Below are 21870 nucleotides of genomic sequence, written 5' to 3'. Positions count from 1 at the left end.
CAAGATGCAATTTAGCTGCTCTGATTCCTCTTGCATAAATAGAATGAATTTGTTTCCGGTCTCAGGAGATTTAAAATGTTAACTTCTGTCTCAGAGAACTCGAACATTTGAGAATCCGAAAAAAGATTAAACTATTTCTAGCAATTAGGATTCCCATGGTTTGGGAACTATGTTTCAAATGGGTTTGGGGTAAGGGAACAAGGTTGTAACAGCTCTACATCTCCTTCAAGCTCAAAAGCTGGGAATGACGTATTGATTCATAAGTAAAACGTTCATCATCTAAGTATGTTAATGAGTTACAATGTCAATCAGGAAGATCAAATGGAAAGTAGTTCAAGGTAAATAAGCTAAACTGTACATCCAGGTATTGGAGTTTCAAACAGTAATTCTGTTCTAATTCTACTCTAATTCTGAAAACTGTAAACACAGTTTTTTTTGCTTTCCTGTCAAGAGAATGCTGTGAAGTGAAGTGATAGGGTATCTCTTTGGTACTTGCCACAACTATGCATTAGGAGCAAGGTTAAAGTTGTAAGCAAGTTGATGCTGTAGGAGATGCTACAGTTTTTTTTGCTGCTCTTTAGGAAATCCATTTGCATGTTTGAAGCTGTGGGTTGGATTTTCACTACTGAGGCAGATAACTTGAACTGGAAAATTTTCTGACTTGGCAGACCTGCCTTGGTTTAAAGGGCCCCATTAGGCCCAATTTTCACCCCAGGAAGATGTGGGTGGGATCGAGTCAGGCCCACTGACTCCTGAAGCAAACCCTAGGTGGCCTTGGTTCTCTGGAGCTTCATCCTAGTTGTTTTAGAATCTGTTTGGCCCTCTAGCCCCTATCCCTTACACATCAGCACCCACCATGTCCTCTCATAATCCCCATGCCACCTTCACAGCCACTCACCAAGTATCCACCATGAGCAGACCTCAGGAGCCATTTGGAGATGAAAAAATATAAACTCATAACAATCTCATGCACTCCTGATAGGGAAAAAAAACTCCCATTCATGAAACTCATTCAAATCTTTTAAATCTCATGTGGTTAATTCCTTATAAAATCAAACAAAAGTTTATCAGATTCCACATCATAGACAGGTAATCCTTTATCAACCTCTTTGAACTGTCAACCAAATTGTGAACTTGGAACTCCCTGCTGAGATAATTGTAGCTTTTGAAACTCAGCCAAGAATGCATAATGACACAATAATAGCCCTTAGGGAAATGTCAACAAAGAACTCTATTGAAACTGCACAGCCAAATGATAATTCTTTCTCTAACGTACGCCAGATGGCCTGCCAAAGCAGTCTAGCAGAGGTTTGTTTTTTTTAACTCTCACTGACAGCTTCAACCTTTTCTTCATGTTTAATGAGCAGGGGATTTAAAGAAAACATCCTATCATGATACTTGTATCTGCCCTTTACAAGCATTCATGTCCACTAGATAAATTTGAGCCTCCCACACCACAGAAGCTACTGTAAACAAAGATCTTATTGTATATTATTTTAAAATATTCAGCACCTATAAGAAATTTGTTGATATTTGAATACACCTCTTGCAGTAAAATATGAGGTTTGACAATCAAAAATGAAAGATCCGTTTCAAAGTAAAGTCATTCAACTGTCTAGCAATGGCAGGTGCAAAAACATTAAACACAGAGTTCCATTATTTCATTCACATAACCTCATCACGGATCATCAATTTATTCCACACATCTCAGTGCTCAACAGTAGATAAAGTAGTAGCAATTGCCAGGCTTATCACAGTTGCTGTCACATAACAAACAGGAGATCAGCTACTACAGCTAAATATCAGGCAAGGGATCAATAGTGGCCAATCTGCCCCTTAAGGACTAGTATTAATTACTCCCTTTGAAATTTTGATACAATGAAGCACTAATGCAATCCTTTTGAAATGTATAATTTTTTGTCAAAAGCTTTGTTCCAACAAAATAATGTTCCAGACACGAGCTAAAATTACACTTAATTCATTCTATGTTTTAAACACATTTTCAAACAGAGCTATGCGGTTGTTACATACAAAATACAATGTTTCATACAAAACTTAAATTCAATACATAAAAATGACTTTAATTTTGTGCAGCATAAAATTATTAGGGAGTTAAGTAGTCCAAGATCACTTTCAGTGGAAAAGAAATTGAAATTAGGCTACAGAAAGTTAGACGGAAAACAAAAAATAAAATGTGATCACCTTACACTCTGGATCACTCTGTTGTGTCTTTCATCACAGTTATGCGCATAAAGTAGGTATATTCTACTGCATGTGGTGTCATGCTATTGAAGGTTGAGGTACTTTTCAAGCTTTCAAGGATTGTGGTAGCTGAAAGGAGCAGTGATGTGGTGCTTGGATGAACTTTTCCTGTGGCTATACTGATTGTTCTCTTTACAATTTTTGGTCTGTACCCTGGTGACTTTAGGTAATTTCGTGCCTGTGTTCTGGCTGTGCCAGTAAAATGCTTCTCTATGTTTCGGTTCTTTCTGCTCTGGTTCTGCCCCACTTGCTAAAATTGATACTTCCTTGGATGACCACACATCCCGGTTTTGACGGGACAGTCCCAGATGTCCATTACAACCATGTCCCGACAATTTTCTCAAAATTGATCAAATATCTCAGTTTTCACCTTTAAACTATTACAACGAAAACAAGGCGGCAGCAAAATATTAATGCAGCCAGAATGCAAACAATGAAGCTTCAGGAGGGCTGAAGAGCGGGAGTGGTCACACTGGAATGATTGACAGCTGACCCCAGGGAAACACCTCAACTGGCTTGCGCTCTAAGAGATCTCGCAAGATCTGTCCGGGCCACTCTTAGCAACTATGGTCTCGCTGATCAAGGAGGATGTGCAGCGGTGGTGCAGCTCCAGGTAAAAGCGCTCAATGAGCGGGCTGGGAAGAAACAGCTCAGTACCACACTGGAGTGAGGTACAATCACACAAACTCTCATATCTCCTTAAACGTGAAATTCAATATTACCGAGAGCTGGCCAATATGTCCCAGCTTTTACTTTTGAAAATTTGGTTGCCCTAATACTTCTTATTGTTGAGGAGAAAGCCAGTTATGTTTGGCAGCACTCCAGGAAGAACCGGAGTCTAGCACTCACAGCTCACTCGGGCTTTAAGCCCATTATGCTCTTTGCTGATTTATTTCAGTAAGGCACTAAACCCTCATATTTAACCTAGATACAGAAAATTCCCTCTGCACTACCATCGCAGAATGACATAATACAACCTGAAACCATTCTATACAGCTGCAACAAATATGATAAAGAAACATAGAAATCATGCACACAGAAGATGCCATTCAGCCCATTGTGTCTGAGCCAGTCCATGGGCCAGAATTTTTACCTCATCTGTCGGGCGCGCACAAGCATAAAATGATGCGCAATGATTTCGGGCAATCGTCCCGATGTCATCATACACTAGTGCGATATTTCGGTCAGCAGACGCACACGGAATCAGTAGCACGCTCGCCGACAATTAAAAGGCCTATTAAGGCAATTAACAAATTAATTGAATTAAATTTTTTCGCTGCCCGTCCCACCTTACAGTTGGCGGGCAGGCGAAAAGGCCAAGTGGCCTATGCATTTTTTGCGAAACCTCATCCACAGACAGGATGAGGTTTCGATCTGTCATTAGAAAAAAAACTAAAATTTTTTAAACTAATTTCTAACATGTCCATGCTCAGGTGACAGAGTCACATGAGGGGACATGTTATTTAACACCTTAAAATGCTTTACTTTTTTACACATATCTTCATCTCCCTGGGGCAACTCTGTGCCTCAGAGATTTTCCTGCACGCACTTGCATGCATACGTGAACTTGCACACACACCCTCCTGCTCCCTCCCCACACAGGCAGTTCTGAGCGCTGCAGCACATATTTCAAGCTGGGTGGGCCTTAATTGGCCTGCCAGCCTGAAATCGCAGTCCGGCCCCAATCGTGGGCGGCGGTTGGATTCCCAACCGCTCCTGCCCACCCTCATCGAGCCCACCCGACGAGGTAAGAATTCTGGCCATACAGCTATTCAGCCTAAGCCATTTTCCAACACTTGGACAATAGCCCTGTACGATAGAGCACTTCAATGTACTTTTATAGAAGCATAGAATCATGTCATAGAAGGAAGCCATTTTGCCCACCGTGTCTGTGTCTGAAAAAGAGCTATACAGCCTAATCCCACCTTCCAGCTCTTGGTCTATAGCCCTGCACCTGCATACCCATGTGTTTTTTTTAACATCATGAGGGTGTCTGCTTCTTTCAGATGATGAGCTCCAGACCCCTAGTACCCTCTGGATTGAAAAAAAATCAACTCCCCTCTAATTCTTCTACCAATTACTTTAAATCTATGCCCCCAGTTATGCTAACCTCTCTGCTAAGAGAAATAGGTCCTTCCTATCCACATTCTCTTGGCCCCTCATTATTTTATACAATATAATATATAATTATATAATATATATCCTATAATTCTACAGGCCCCTCAATTAAATCTCCCTTCAGACTTCTCTGTTCCAAAGAAAACAATCCTCACCTATCCAATCTTTCCTCATAACTAAAATTCTCCATTCCTTGCAACATCCCTGTAAATCTCCACTGTACCCTCTCTAGTGTGATCACATCAAGCCTGTAATGCAGTGACCAGAACTGTATGCAATATTCTAGCTGTTGTCTAACACAGTTCTAACAAAACTACCTGCTCTTATATTCCATGCCTTGGCCATTAAAGGAGTATGTAGAATGCTTTTTTGACCAACTTACCTACCTGTCCTGCTATCTTCATGGACCTGTGAGCATCCATTCCAAGTTTCCTCTGTTCTACATCACACATAATCCTATCATTTATTGTGTAATCCTTTGTCTTGTTTGTCCTCCCCAAATGCAATTATCTCACACTTAGCTGAACTGAATTCCATTTGCCATGTCTCTGCCCACCTGACCAGTCCATTGATATCATCTTGTAATCTACAGCTTTCTTCTTCACTATCAATCACACAGCAATTTTTCTATCATCTACAAAATTCTTAGTCATGAGCCCACATTTAAGTATAAAACATTGGTACATACAACATACTGGGACCCAGAACTGAGTCCTGTGGAACCCCACTGGAACCAGCCTTCCAGTCACAAAAGCAGCTGGCGATCATTGCCCTTTGCTTCATACTACTCAGCCTAGTTAATCAGACACAACTTTAACAAATCCATGCAGGCTGCCCTTGATTGGTCCATGCCTTGGGCTAGGGCCCTAAGTGGAGGGTATTGAGTCATTTACATGATACTGAACGAGTTAAGGATTTTATTATTTACCTACATTATTAAAATCCATCAAATGCTTTAAGATACACCCAGATGTGCATACAAAAGGCAAGAGATGAAGACTAGTATATTGCAATGCCCATTACAGCTCAATTTTTAGATCTAGTTACTTCAGAAATCACTACCTTTCAATCTCCTTTTCTAACGACAGAAAAGGACTGTCACAGTGCAGCACTGAAGCTTAATTGAAGTAGACAGGTGTAGCAACTGAAGTGTGACTGGTCTTTATCAAACACATGGATGGTTCATAATGGGCAGAGTTCTGGAATCCTAAAGAATTTGAGCAGCTAGAATCTCATATCTCATCTAAAGAAAACAGAAGGAAGAACCTGTATAATTATTAAATTATTAGAAAAATTAATCGAAAATATATTACCTTTTGTGGCTAGTAACAAAAAATTGGATGGATTGTTGCACTACTTGCCAAAACCAGTCTTTTCATGGTGCACAGGAGATATTTTGACAAGGTATAGTACCACTTTTGGAATCTCATTATTGATAAGTTTCTCAGTCTTATTTTATTTCTAGCAGGAGATTTAATGCCGTAAACATCTGCATTAAGTGCTGGAAAAACTTAGCAGGTCTGGCAGCATCTGTGGAACAGAAGTGTTGACTTGAAACATTAACTCTGTTTCTCTCTCCGCAGATGCCGCCAGATGCACTGAATTTTTCCAGTGTTTTCTGTTTTTAGTTCAGATTTCCAGTATCTGCAGCATTTTGCTTTTATTCTGCATTCTGAATGTGTACGACAGACATTCAGCACAACTGACCTTCAAAGCCTTTGTATTCAGTGCATTTATGTGGTTAACATTTTCTCAAGCGTAAGAATGTAAATTAATTCTTCAAAGCGTAAAGGTAAATTTGAGAGCTGCAAATTTTAATTTCTCTTGCATGCACTTTTGTATATTTTTTTTAAATGCCAAGTGGTGAATAACAAATGTGAACATAAGCCCCACCTCAAGTGTGGGTTTACTAAGTCTTGGAAAGAGGTTCGTGCTTTGCACTGTCGCTCCAGAAGGAAAAAAAACACATACACATGCCATGAATGTTTTCGCCCCACTACCAAAAACTTGTCTAGACTATGCCCTTGGCTCTTTGAACAAGTTGGATTAAACCCCTAATAAACAGTGTTGTCAAGTGTTCCAACTGGTACAATTTCACAATTGTTAGTTTAGAATAAAAAGAGTAGCCTGCACAGGATTTTTTCATGTGATGGATTTAAATGAATGAAGCATGCTTACTGCAGGTAATTTGAACACGTATAAAAACAAATTATTGTAAACCAAATCAATCAAAAAGTTGGTTAGGTTTCAGAGATCCTGAATCTTTAGATTAGCACTTTAGGATTCCTACCTGTCAGGTAAAGACAGTAATTTTTAGTGTAAGTAAGTATAGAATTCAAGGTTATAGTGGTTTGAAGAGAAATGTCCTTATTTATGCAAAAAACTACCACTCCATAAGTAAAGTAGGTTTGAAACTTTCCTAGTCAGTCTTGCCTGCCATTGGGCTTACATGTCACAGAACAATTTTTGAACTATGTTTATTGGCATGTTCACCTAAAGCAGTGATGGCAAAATGTAAAACTGCTATTCAAGAAAAGAGGGAGAGAGTAAACAGGGAACTACAGGCTAGTTAGTCTGATACCACTCATTGGGAAATGCTAGAATCTATTATTAGGTTAAAAAGATACTTAGAAAATCATAAGATAATTTAGCAGAGTCAACATAGTTTTATGAAAGGGAAATCATGTCTGACAATTCGATTAGAATTTTTTGAGGATGTAACTAACAGTGCAAATAAAGGGGATAAAGTTGATATAGTGTATTTGGATTTCCAAAGAGCATTTGACAAAATTACCATATAAAAGGTTATTACACATAATAAGTGGTCATGGGGTTGGGGATAATATTAGCATGGATAGAGGATCGTTAATGGTCAGAAAGCAGAGGACAGGAATAAACCGGGCACTTTCAAGTTGGCAGGCTGTGACTAGTTGGGTGCCACCAGGCCCAGTATTAGAGCCTCAGCTGTTTAAAATACATATTATTGACTTGGACAAAAGAACAGAGTAATACACCCCAGTTTGTTGGCGAACAAAACTAGGTGGGACAGTTAAGCTGCGAGGAGGACACACAAAAGTTGCAAAGGGATAACGACGGGTTAAGTGATTGGGCAATAAGGTGTCTAGATAGAGTATGTTGTGGGGGAATTTAAGGTTATTCACTTTGGTAAGAGCAAAATGGAATATTTTTTAAATGGTGAGAGACTATTAAATGTTGATATGTTAGATATTTATCCTTGTACAAGAAACAAAGAAAGTTAGCATGCAGGTACAGCAAACAAATAGGAAGGCAAATGACATGTTGGTCTTTATTGCAAGTGGCTGGAGTATAAGAGTAAAGAAATCTTGCTACAGTTGTAAAGAGCTTTGGCGCACAGTTTTGGCCTGCTTATCCAATGAAGGATTAAGCTTGTCTTGAAGAAAGTGCAGAGAAGGTTCACTAGATTGGTTCCTGGGACGAGAGAGTTTTCCTATAGTGAGAGGCTGAGTAAATTGGGCCTATACTCTCTGGAATTCAGAAGAATGTGACGTGATCACATTGAAGTATAAAAGATTCTGAGGTGGCTTGACAGAGCAGGCGTGGAAAGGTTGCTTCCCTGGTTGGAGAGCCTAGAACTAGTGGGAATAATCTTAGGATAAGGGGTCAATATTTTAAGACTGAGAAGCGGAGCCATTTTTTCACTCAGAGGATTGTGAATCTTTGGAATTCTCCCCAGAGAACTGTGGATGCTTAGTTGTTGAGTATATTGAAGATTGAGACTGATAAGGCATATGGTGATCAGGTGGAAATGTGGAATAAAAGGTTAAAATTCAGCCATGATATTGAATGACAGAGCACTCTCAAGGGGGCTTAATAGATTATTCCAACTCCTACTACTTTTGTTCTTGCTTTCAAAAGACAAACAGAACATCTTTTAGCTGTTATCTAACGCTCTGTTCAAGTTTACTGATTTCCTCTCATGCGCATTAATCTCAACATTTTGTTTTCAAAGGAAAATTGTAACATAGCTACCATTTCTGGCCAAAAAGGAATGGCGCCTGAGAATTACCTTGTCCGTGTGCCAGTCAAAAGAAGGTGGGTATACTAAACTGAAAGCAGTTCACTCACCTGGTACACTAGATCACTGATTATTAATAACATATATTATTTGAGTGAAAGAAGCATAAGCTCACAACAGCTTAAAAGTTTATAAGGTTTACCATTAATTTTCTCTCAAATATAGCTGATGTCAATGTATATATTTCTGTCCCTAAAGTCAATTTATAGTAATTGAATAATTAAGTTCTAGATAAAAAAAATCATCCTTTTCCAGTGTATATGAACTTTTCAAGCTCTTTGTCATTTATTTTCAGCAATATTTCATTACTCATTCAAGCTAATTCATTCAATAACCTAAAAATAAATCCACCTGGAACCGAGAACTATTCCATGAGCTTGGTCACACAACATAAATGGCCTTCCTCTTGCACTTTCATTGTTACTGTAACTCTTGCTTTGTCCTTACATTAGTAAAATGCAAGTTGCCAGCTAATGAATTCCTGATAAGGTTTTGTGGGAATCCATGGATAGTGAAGCAAATTCCAGTCATGAACCTTTAAGCAATATATTACTTTACCACAACCAAAATGAGAAAGACATGTAAATGAGCACTGTATTTGAGTTTCACTGTTGTTCTTTGCCCTAGGCTGTTCACTTTATCTGAGACATTTCTGTATCCTCTACAACTATGCACTAAAGTTAGTGAAAATGAAAAACTCCCAAGTTAAAACCGCACCATTATAAGCATATCTAAACCTTCACACTGCTGCAGACGTTATATTTGGTGCTTGTATTACTATCTATGCCGATGAAAGCTGTTCTCTTAAACTCAAAGCCATTAAGTGCTCAACTGAGGAAATTGGCTTTAACTTATTAAAAGGATATATTCAATATTCATCTTGCCATTGTGTCTATAAAAAGCTAATGCAAAGGCAAACAAATGTGTTTCATTTTCCATGTAAAACAAAACAGCAGCAAAAATGCACATCATCGATAAAACCCGAAGACTATGGGGTGTAAAGAATTATAATCTATAAAAAGACTTACTTATTCCATGCGTGTCGAAGTTTTTTAGAACTGTACTGTGTGAAACGATCTGCAAGGAAGAGAGATACATTAAGTGGTTTTCCACAATAGATTATTTAACTTAATCACTGAACCACAATCTTGAAAATTAATGCAGAATTTAGGATTAGATTAGGAAATGTACATGAGAAGTTCATATCAGCAATCCTGTTCATTTGCAAAAATATTTATAAAGCTATATAATTAAAGCATTTACACAATCGCCATACGTGATGTGAAGACACTGGACATGAAACATCAGATTTTTCCCTGCATCCGCAAATGCATTCAGTACTTTTAATTATCTGAGGTACTTACCATCATCTCTCATTCTCTATGCAAATCTGACTAATTTATTCTGCAGAATTTGCCTGAGCAGATGTAGTTGGATCATTAAATCAGGGCTGCGCATTAATGTTCCCACAACTTTTACATTTGTTTATTCTTCTCTCAACTTTTACTACCCAAAATCTGGTACTTTACAGAAAATGATTTGTGTTCACTGTAATATCAGTTGATAGCTATGTTAATGACTTTGTAAGGGCTCTACTGTATAAATATCTAACATGCAGCCCAAGCCTCTGACATTACTTAGTTCCAATCTACACTAAAAATAAACTACTAAATTGCGTTAATAGAGGGATAGAGTGTGAATCGTGAGAAGTTCTATTTCTGCTTTTGACCCTGGCCAGACCCCAATTAGACTAATGAGTGCTAATTCATTCACCCAATTATGAAAAGGATATTACGCATCTTGCAAGGCTAAGTTTGACAAAGACAGCTCCAATGTTGAACAGTAAGTTATGACAATAGATTAAGGAAGTTAGACTGTTTTCTGTGGAAAAATGATACCATTGAAGTTTCCAAAAATATGAATGACAACGTGCGATAAATTTGACGCAGGTAAATCTTCACCCAACAATGGAATTAGTTAGTCACTGAAATTGAATATACTTAAGACACAACTATGTGGTGTCTGGACAGAACAGATATTGAGGAATAAATGACAGAGTAGGTACTTGAGGCTAAATCAACAGGAACTGACTTGTTAGGCCTTCACTTTAAATCTATTCACAGGATATTAAATCTGGCCAGGATATTCACAGGATATTAAAACCTATCCATAGTTGCCCTCAGATGCTGTTGGTGGGCTTTTTCTTTAAGTGTTGCAATCCTTGTGGTGATAGGGCTCTCTTGATTGGTTAAATATGAAATTCCAGGATATTAACCAGCCACAATAAAGGAACAGCAATATATGTCCAAGTCAAGGTGGTGTGTGACATAGAAACTGCTGGGGCTCTAGTGACATTAATACTCTTGTTCTTCAGAGCAGTAGATATTATGGAGCTGGGAGGTGCCGTCAAAAACAAACTTGCCAAATTGCTGTAGTGCATCCAGTAGTGTATTCTGCAACTACAGTGTGGTGAGTAACTCACCTCCTGACTCCCCCAAAGCCTGTCCACTATCTACAAGGCACAAGTCAGGAGTGTGATGGAATACTCCCCACTTGCCTGGATGAGTGCAGCTCCCACAACACTCAAGAAGCTTGACACCATCCAGGACAAAGCAGTCCGCTTGATTGAATCACAGAATCACAGTGCAGAAGAGGCTCTTCGGCCCATCGAGTTTGCACCGACACGTGAGAAACACCTGACCTACCTACCTAATCCCATTTACCAGCACTTGGACCATAGCCTTGAATGTTATGTCGTGTCAAGTGCTCATCCAGGTACTTTTTAAAGGATGTGAGGTAACCCGCCTACACCACCCTCTCAGGCAGTGCATTCCAGGCCGTCACCAACCTCTGCGTAAAAAAGTTTTTCCTCACATCCCCCCTAAACTTCCTGCTCCTCACTTTGAACGTATGGACTCTTGTGACTGACCCTTCAACTAAGGGGAACAGCTGCACCCTATCCACCACCCTCATAATCTTGTACACCTCGATCAGGTCGCCCCTCAGTCTTCTCTGCTCAAAGGAAAACAACCCAAGTCTATCCAACCTCTCTTCATAACTTAAATGTTTCATCCCAGGCAACATCCTGGTGAATCTCCTCTGCACCCCCTCCAATGCAATCACATCCTTCCTATAATGTGGCGACCAGAACTGCACACACTACTCCAGCTACGGCCTCACCAAGGCTCTATACAACTCCAACATGACCTCCCTACTTTTGTAATCTATGCCTCGATTGATAAAGGCAAGTGTCCCATATGCCTTTTTCACCACCCCACTAACATGCCCTTCCACCTTCAGAGATCTATGGATACACACGTCAAGGCCCCTTTATTCCTCAGAACTTCCTAGTGTCATAAAGTTCATTGAATACTTGTCAAATTACTCCTTCCAAAGTGTATCACCTCACACTTTTCAGGGTTAAATTCCATCTGCCCATTTGACCATCCCATCTATATCTTCCTGTAGCCCAAGACACTCAACCTCACTGTTAACCACCCGGCCAATCTTTGTGTCATCCGCAAACTTATTAATCCTACCCCCCACATAGTCATCTATGTCGTTTATATAAATGACGAATAATAGGGGACCCAGCACAGATCCCTGTGGGATGCCACTGGACATGGGCTTCCAGTCACTAAAACAGCCTTCTATCATCACCCTCTGTCTCCTACAACTAAGCCAATTTTGAATTCACCTTATCAAATTATCCAACGTGTATTTGCCTTCTTTATAAGTCTCCCATGTGGGACCTTGTCAAAGGCTTTGCTGAAATCTATATAAACCACATCAACTGCACTATCCTCATCTACACACCTGGTCACCTCCTCAAAAATTTCAATCAAATTTGTTAGGCATGACCTCCCTCTGACAAAGCCATGCTGACTATCCCTGATCAAACCTTGCCTCTCCAAGTGGAGATAGATTCTCTTCTTCAGAATTTTCTCCAATAGTTTCCCTACCACTGACGTGAGACACACTGGCCTGTAGGTCCCTGGCTTATCTCTACAACCCTTCTTAAATAGCGGAACCACATTAGCTGTTCTCCAGTCCTCTGGCACCTCTCCCGTGGCCAGCGAGGAATTAAAAATTTGGGTCAGAGCCCCTGCGATCTCCTCCCTTGCCTCCCTCAGCAGCCTGGGACACAAATCATCTGGACCTGGAGATTTGTCCACTTTTAAGCCTGCCAACACCTCCAATATCTTGTCACTCCCTATATCAAGTTGCTTAAGAACCTCGCAGTCTCTCTCCCAGAGTTCGATACCTTCATCCTCATTCTCTTGGGTGAAGACGGATGTGAAGTATTCATTCAACACTCCAGCAATGTCCTCTGGCTCCACCCATAGATTGCCTTCTTGGTCCCTAATGGGCCGTACTCTTTCCCTGGTTATCCTCTTCCCATTGATATACTTATAGAATATCTTGGGATTTTCCCTATTTTTACCAGCCAGAGCATTCTCATATCCCCTCTTTGCTCTCATAATTGTTTTCTTAAGCTCCACCCTGCACTTTCTGTACTCCACTAATGCCTCCACTGATTTGCTGCCCTTGTACCTGCTAAAAGCCTCTCTTTTCCTTCACATCGTATCCTGAATATCTCTGGTCATCCATGGTTCTCTGAGCTTGTTACTCCTTCCTATCACCCTAGAGGGAACATGTTGGGCCTGTACCCTCCCCATTTCAGTTTTGAACGTCCCCCACTGCTCCTCTGTAGATTCCCCCACAAGTAGCTGTTCTCAGTCTGCCTTGGCCAGATCCTGCCTTACTTTACTAAAATCCACTCTCCCCCAATCCAAAATATTTTTTTGCAACTTGTCTATTTCTTTGTCCATAACAAACTTAAACTGTACCATGTTGTGGTCGCTATCACTAAAATGCTCCCCCACCACCACCTCAACCACCTGTCCGGCTTCATTCCCCAGGAGTAGGTCCAGCACTGCGCCGTCCCTTGTTGGACCCTCTACATACTGACCTAAAAATTTCTCCTGTATACATTTCAAGAAATCCACTCCATCCAAGCCCTTAACATTATGTCTATCCCAGCTAATGTTGGGAAAGTTGAAATCACTAATATAATTACCATATTGTTATTGTTTTTACATACCTCCGCAAATTGTACGTATATCTGCTCCTCAATTTCCCACTGACTATCTGGGGGTCTATAATAAACACCTAACAATGTGGCTGCCCCTTTTTTATTCCTAAGCTCTACCCACAAAGCTTCATTCGATGCCCTCTCCAAGATATCATCTCTCCTTACTGCAGTAACTAGCTGGCACCCCATCCACAAACATTCAGTCCCTCCATCACCGACGCACAGTAGCAGCAGTGTACCATCTACAAGATGCAGGGCAGGAACTTGCCAAGGCTCCTTAGACTGCATCTTCCAAACCCATGACCACTACCATCTAGACGGACAAGGGCAGCAGACAGATGGGAACATCACCAACTGGAAGTACTCCTCAAAGCCACTCATCATCTTGTCTTAGAAATATATCACCATTCCTTGACTGTCGCTGGGTCAAAATCCTGGAACTCTCCCAAACAGCACTGTGGGTGTACCCACATCACATGGACTGCAATGGTTCAAGGGGGAAGCTCACCACCACCTACTCAAGGTCAATTATGGATGGGCAATAAATGCTGGCTTAGCCAGCGATGCCCATATCCAATTAATGACATCCAATAAATTAATTTTACCAAGTAGAGGGGGAGATGGATTTTGATTTCAGTGGCAGGGCTGCTATCAAGTGGGCTGCTTTGTAATGGATGTGTTGAGCTTCTTAAAACTGTTGCAGCTGCACTGATAGATGTGAGCGGACTAGTGGCAAGTAGTCCATTAAACCCCTGCATTGAGTCTTGTAGATGGTGGAAAGTTTTTAAAGGACATAGGAAGCAAGTCACTCAGCACTGAACACCCAACCTCGGCCTTGCTCTTGCAAGCATGATGTTAATATGACTCGTCATGTCTGACTTTTAGTCAATGACGATCTCAATGTCAAAGGTCAGGGGTTCAGTAAAGATGGACCTACTAAAGGTCAGGTGAGGGAGGGGGTAATTGGGCTTTTTCTTGTTTGAGATGGTCATAACCTGGAATTTGTGTAGTGCAAATGTTACCTGCTAGTTGTCAGCCCAAGACTTCATGCTTTCAGGTTCTAGTGTAGACTAGCATAGGATATTCGTTCTCAGAGGTATTGTGAATGGAGCTGAATACTACGAAAATGTAAATTAACTCCCCCACAACTGACCCTAGCTTCCATTTCTTCCTTGAATGAAGGTCCATTCCATCTCCATCACCATTCCTAGAGATAGGCCCAATGTCTGCTACAAACGCACAGACTCTCATAGCTACCTGCACTACACTTCCTCCCACCCCACTTCAAGCAAATATTCTATTCTATTCTCCCAGTTTCTCTGTCTCTGACACATCTGTTCTGATGATGCCACCTTCCATACCAGTGCTTCCAACAAGTCTTCCTTTATCCCCAACCAAGATTTCCAAACCACCCCACCCCCATGGCACTGCATCAATTTTCCAGCTGATGTACAGGATACTCGTCGAGCTACAAGGCAATCGTAAAACCGTAGTGGGTTCTCAATAGCAAGCCGGACCGACATTGGAGCCAGAGACACCATTCAACTGGGAAGATACCACTACAATAAATGGCCACAACCACATCAGTGCCTGCTACTGTGTGGGCGCGCATTTGAGTGTGCGTGTGCATGAGCGTTTGAGTGTGTGCGTGTGCACATGCGTTCTTGAGTGTGTGTGTGCGCGTGTGTGCAAGGTTTGGGGGGGAGGGGGCCTGGCTTGCGGGTGATTCCCCCTCCTACCCAACAACCTTGACCCTTTTGGCCCTTATCTTATCCTTTTATGGCCTGTAATTGTGAATTGAGGCACCCTTGTGCCACCCTACATACTTATACAAACATACATACATACGAACATAAAAATTAAGGACATGAGTAGGCCGATAGCAGGACTGCTGATATTTCAGTGCTGGAAGGCCAACTATTGGCCCCCCAGGCCCGGGAGCAAGCCCGTCATCCTTAATTGGACAGCGCTCCTAGAGACGGTCACTTATTTGGTCATCTCCTCCAAAATCTCCCTTCAGCTGTATCCAGCTTCATCATTCACATTTCATCCTGAAGGCACAGTTGGGGCCCAGTCACGAAAATTCTGCCCATTTACTCTGTTCATCTCTGCACAGATACTGCCTGAGCTGCTGAATGTTTACAGCATTTTCTGCTTGTATTTCAGATTTCCAGTATTTTGTTTTTGCATTAGTACAGCCAAACATCTACTAAGCATGCTGGATCCAATTGCCCTGGATTATTTCCTCAAGTAATGCCACTGGTACAAAGTACATCACTAATAAATGTTTTACAAATTAAAATTTACTTGCTTATGCATATTTTAGATGAACTATTAATAATTTAGGAAACATTTGTTTGTGGGACGAATTTGTCTCTATTTAAAATAAACTTACTTAATCGAATCAAATGTTACACCAAAGAAACAAGACATTCAGTTCAGTTCATTAACTGTAAGTTGGTGTTTCACCCCACATGAGGCATCTAGTTCAATTCCATTCATTGGCTTGCTCCTTGTACTCTTTAATTTTCCTTTTTTCAAGCAACGATCTAATTTCCTTTTAAAAGAATTCAAGGGCTCTGCTTCAACAAGTTCATGGCAAAGAATTTCACACACGGACCTAGGCCGGAGTTTTCCAACCACAGCCACACCCCCCCACCCACCCACCCACAGTGCTGTTAGGGAGTTCCAGGATTTTGACCCAGCGACAGTGAAGGAACAACGATATATTTCCAAGTCAGGATGGTGAGTTACTTGGAGGGGAATTTCCTGGTGGTGTCCCCATCTGTCTACTGCCCTTGTCCTTCTATATGGTAGTGGTCATGGATTTGGAAGGTGCTGTCTAAGCAGCCTTGATGAATTCCTGCAGTGTATCTTGTAGATGGTATACACTGCTACTACTGTGCGTTGGCGGTGGAGGGTGTGAATGTTCGCGGATGTGGTGTCAATCAAGCGGGCTGCTTTGTCGTAGATGGTGTCAAGCTTCTCCAAGTTGTAGGAGCTGCACTCATCCAGGCAAATGGGGAGTATTACATCATACTCCTGACTTATGCCTTGTAGATGGTGGACAGGCTTTGCGGAGTCAGGTGGTGAGTCACTCGTCGCACGATTCCTAACCCCTGACCTGCTCTTGTAGCCACAGTATTTATATGGCTAGTCCAGTTCAGTTTCTGGTCAATGGTAACCCCCAGGATGTTGATAATGGGGGATTCAGTGATCGTAATGCTTTTGAACATCAAGGGGCGATGGCTGGATTCTCTCTTGTTGGAGATGGTCATTGCCTGGCACTTGTGTGGCACGAATGTTACTTGCCACTTTTCAGCCCAAGCCTGGATATTGTCCAGGTCTTGCTGCATTTCAACATGGACTGCTTCAGTATCTGAGTCGTCGTGAATGGTGCTGAACATGGTGCAATCATCAGCGAACATCCCCACTTCTGACCTTATGATGGTAGGAAGGTCATTGATGAAGCAGCTGAAGGTGGTTGGGCCTAGGACACTACCCTGAGGAACTCTTGCAGTGATATCCTGGAGCTGAGATGACTGACCTCCAACAACCATAACCATCTTCCTTTGTGCTAAGTATGACTCCAACCAGCGGAGTGTTTTCCCCCCGATTCTCATTGACTCCAGTTTTGCTCGGGCTCCTTGATGCCATACTCGGTCAAATGCTGCCTTGTTGTCAAAGGCAATCACACTCATCTCACGAGTTCAGCTCTTTTGTCCATGTTTAAACCAAAGCTGTAATGAGGTCAGGAGCTGAGTGGCTCTGGCGAAACCCAAACTGGGCATCAATGAGCAGGTTATTGCTAAGCAACTGCCGCTCAATAGCACTGTTGATGACCCCTTCCATTGCATAACTGATGATGGACTGATGGGGCGGTAATTGGCTGGGTTGGATTTGTCCTGCTTTTTGTGTACAGTACATACCTGGGCAATTTTGCACATAGCCGGGTAGATGCCAGTGTTGCAGCCTGGCTATGGGCACGACAAATTCTGGAGCACAGGTCATCAGTACTATTGCTGGAATATTGTCAGGGCCCATAGCCTTTGCAGTATCCAGTGCCTGCAGCCGTTTCTTGATATCATGTGGAATGAATCCAATTGGCTGAAGACTGGCATCTTTGATGCTGGGGACCTACGGAGGAGGCCGAGATGGATCATCCACTCGGCACTTATGGCTGAAGATTGTTGCGAGTGCTTCAGATCTTTTGCACCGCTGTGCTGGGCTCCTCCATCATTGAGGATGGGGATATTTGTGGAGCCTCCTCATCCAGTGAGTTGTTTAATTGTCCGCCACCATTCACGACTGGATGTGGCAGGACTGCAGAGTTTAGATCTGATCCATTGGTTGTGGGGTCGCTTAGCTCTGTCTATCACTTGCTGTTTGGCACACAAGTAGTTCTGTGTTACAGCTTCACCAGGTTGACACCTCATTTTTAGGTATGCCTGGTGCTGCTCCTGGCATTCCCTCCTGCACTCTTCATTAAACCAGGGTTGATCCCCTGGCTTGATGGTAATGGTAGAGCGAGGGATATGCCAGGCCATGAGGTTACAGATTGTGCTCGAGTATAATTCTGCTGTTGATGGCTCACAGCGCCTCATGGATGCCCAGTCTTGAGTTGCCAGATCTGTTCAAAATCTATCCCATTTAGCACGGTAGTAGTGCCACACAACATGATGGAGGGCATCCTTAATATAAAGGCGGGACTTCGTCTCCACAATGACTGTGCGGTGGTCACTCCTGTCTTGGACAGTCGCATCTGCGGCAGGCAGGTTGGTGAGGATGAGGTCAAGTATGTTTTTCCCTCTGGTTGGTTCCCTCGCCACCTGCCGCAAACCAGTCTAGCAGCTATGTCCTTTAGGACTCGGCCGGCTAGGTCAGTAGTGGTGCTACCGAGCCAATCTTGGTGATGGGCATTGAAGTCCCCCACCCAGAGTACATTCTGCGTCCTTGCCACCCTCAGTGCTTCCTCCAAGTGATGTTCAACATGGAGAAGCACTGATTCATCAGCTGAGGGAGGGCAGTACATGGTAATCAGGTTTCCTTGCCCATGTTTGACCTGATGCCATGAGACTTCATGGGGTCCAGAGTCGATGTTGAGGACTCCCACTGCAACTCTCTCCTGACTGTATAACACTGTGCTGCCACCTCTGGGATGATGGTGGTGGAGTCTGGGAGACTGGAATTCTATCTGTCAGGTATGATTCCGTGAGACAAGATAGCCTGTGAGGCAGCTCTCCCAATTTTGGCACTAGCCCCCAGACGTTAGTAAGGGTCGACAGGGCTGCGATTGCCATTGTTGTTTCTGGTGCCTAGGTCAATCCCAGGTGGTCCATCTGTATCAGTTTTTTTACAACTGAGTGGCTTGCATTTCAGAGGGCATTTAAGAGCCAGATGTCCTTCCTTAAAGGACATTCGTGAACTAGATGGGTTTTTACAACAATTGACAATGGTTTCATGGGCATCATTAGACTTTTAATTCCAGATTTTTATTGAATTCAAATTCTACCATCTGCCATGGTGGGATTCGAACCAGGGTCCCCAGAGAATTACCCTGTGTCTCTGGATTACTAGTCCAGCGACACTACCACTATGCCATCGCCTCCCCTGTATCAGTATCTTGCCAATAAGTGAAAACAAGCTATTGCTCTTCCTCATCTTAACTCTCTTAATAATCTTGATGATCTGAACAAGTTCATCTTTTAATTCTTAATATAACTTCTCTCTTCATGACTATAACCACACCGTCCTAGTAACACCCTACGGATTCTGTGCATCTTTTCCTTTGCTCTATACACTTGCAATAATGAGATGCCCATAATTCTCTTAACACTCCAAATATAACCTATGGCCTTGTACAGGCTCAACTCTAACAATACTGTGGGTGTACCTACACCACAAGGACTGCAGCTGTTCAAGAAAGCAGCTTACCACCACCTTATGAAGGATAATTAGGGATGGGCAATAGTGATGCCCACATCCCATGAATGAATAAACACATTACCCCCTTGGTTTTGTATTCTGTGCCTTTAGATACAAGAACTCTGTTTACCCATTTTATGTTCGAATCTATTTGCACCATCATACATAGGATTACATACATAGGATAAATGGCACAGAAACAGGCCATTCAAACCCAACGAGTCTTTGCCACTCAAGCCTCCGCCCATCTCCCCTCATTAAAATCTATCACTGTAACCCTCCTATTCCCTCCTCCCCCATATGGCTCGTCTATCTTCTCCTTAAATGCAAAAAATGCTATTAACTTTGACCATCCACCATATCACCTTTTCTGATAGATATATATATATATATATATATACACCCACATATTTCTGGTATCATCCTGGTAAATCTCTGCGCCCTCTCCAGTGTTTCTATATCATTTTTATAATATGGCAACCAGAACTGCACGCAGTAGTCCAAGTGTGGTCTAACCAAGGATCGACACAGATTTAGGACAATTCTATCCCTTTAGAAATAAAGCTTAGTAAGATCATAAGAAGTAGGAGTGGGAGAAGACCTTTTAGCCCTCAAGCCTACTCCACCATTCAATAAGATCATGGTGGTCTGATTGTGGCCTTAAATTCACTTTCGCTTGCTAACCCCATAATCCTCAAATCCTTTGTTGATTAAAAATTTGTCAAGTCAGCCTAAATATATTCAATGACACGGCCTCCACCATTCTCTGGGGTAGAGAATTTCAAAGACTAATGGTCCTCTATTTTCCTCATCTCTGTTTTAAATAGGAGACCTCTTATTTTTAAAATTATGTTGCCAGTTCTAGATTTCCCCATAATGGAAACATCTTCTCAGAATCTACCCTGTCAAACCCCCTCAGAATCTTATAGGTTTCAAAAAAATAACCTCTCATTCTTCTAAACACCAATGAGCATGTACCCAATCTGCTCAGCCTTTCCTCAAGACAACCCCTCCATCCCTGGAATCAGCCTAGTGAGCCTTCCCTGAACTGTTTCCAATGCAAGTTTATCCCTCCTTAAGTAAGGAAACTAAAACTGCACGCTGTTCTCCAGATGTGGTCTCATCAATATCCTGTACAGTGTAGCAAGACTTAACTATTTTTATACTCAATCCCCCTTGTCATAAAGGCCAACATTTCATTTGCCTTCCTAATTACTGGCTATACCTACATGCTGACCTTTTGCGATTCATGTACAAAGACACCCAGATCCCTCTGTACTACAGCATTCTGCAGTCTCAATCCATTTAAATAATATTCTGCTTTTCTATTTTTCCTGTCAATGTGGTCAACCTCACATTTTTCCACATTATATTCCATATGACAAATTTTAGTCCACTCACTTTAGCTATCTATATATGTTTAAAGACTCTTTGTACCCTTCTAACAGCATGCTTTCCTACCTTTGTATCATCAGCAAATTTGTCTACAATACAGTCGATCCCTCATTCAAGTCATTAGCATAGATCATAAATATATGAGGCCCCAGCACTGTTCCCTGTGGCACTCCACTCGTTACAGTTTGCCAACCTGAAAATGACCCATTTATCCTGACACTCTGTTTCTGTTGGTTAGCCAATGCTCTGTCGATGCTAATATATTACCCCCAACACCATTAGCTGTTATCTTGTGCAGCAACCTTTTATGTGGCACCTTATATTCAATTTACCCATTTTATGGAAATCCAAATACACTACATGTACTGGCTTCCCTTGGTCCACCTTGCTTGTTACATCTTCAAAGTATTCTAATAAATTTGTCAAACAGGGTTTTCCCTTTCATAAAGCCATGTTGACTCTGCCTGATTGTATGATGATCTTAAGAACATATTTATGAACATACGAATTAGGAGCAGGAGTAGGCCATGGCTGTTCTGATTGTGGCTTCAACTCCACATTCCACCCACCCCCGCTAACTAGTGAATCCCTTGTTAGTCAAGAATCTATCGACCTCTGCCTCAAAAATATTCATTAACCCTGCCTCCAATGCTCTCTGGGGAGATTCATGACCCTCAGAAAAAAAATTCTTCTTATCTCCGTATTAGATGGGAGACCCCTTACTTTTAAACTGTGTTCCCTAGTTCTGGTCTCTTCCACAATGGGAAACATCCTTCCAGCATCCACTCTGCCAAGTCCTCTCAAGATCTTATATGTTTCAATAAGATTACTTCTCTATCTTCAAAACTCAAATAGATATAGGCTCAGCCAATCCAATCTTTCCTCATAAGATTATCCCCCATCCCAGGTATCAGTCATATGAACTTTCTCTGAATTGCATCTAATGCATTTATATATCTTTTCTTAAATCAAGAGACCAAAACTGTACACAGTGATCAAGATGTGGCCTCACCAACAT

The 21870-nt window shown here is 41.8% G+C and overlaps 1 protein-coding gene across 7 annotated transcripts in view; it reads right to left on the bottom strand.

The window, feature by feature from the left end:
* Nucleotides 1-21870, bottom strand: part of cdk14 (cyclin dependent kinase 14) — a 726725-nt gene that overhangs the window by 224507 nt on the left and 480348 nt on the right. For all 7 annotated transcript variants that reach the window (XM_078538467.1, XM_078538468.1, XM_078538469.1 and 4 more), the window contains one exon: nt 9466-9514. In XM_078538467.1, coding sequence (XP_078394593.1) covers nt 9466-9514 — 49 coding nt within the window. The remainder of the gene's footprint in view (nt 1-9465; nt 9515-21870) is intronic.

The sequence above is a fragment of the Cetorhinus maximus genome, chromosome 3, assembly GCF_964194155.1.
Source record: "Cetorhinus maximus chromosome 3, sCetMax3.hap1.1, whole genome shotgun sequence".
NCBI lineage: Eukaryota > Metazoa > Chordata > Chondrichthyes > Lamniformes > Cetorhinidae > Cetorhinus > Cetorhinus maximus.
Note: the sequence above shows the minus strand (reverse complement) of the source record. Positions and strands in the feature narration are given on the sequence as shown.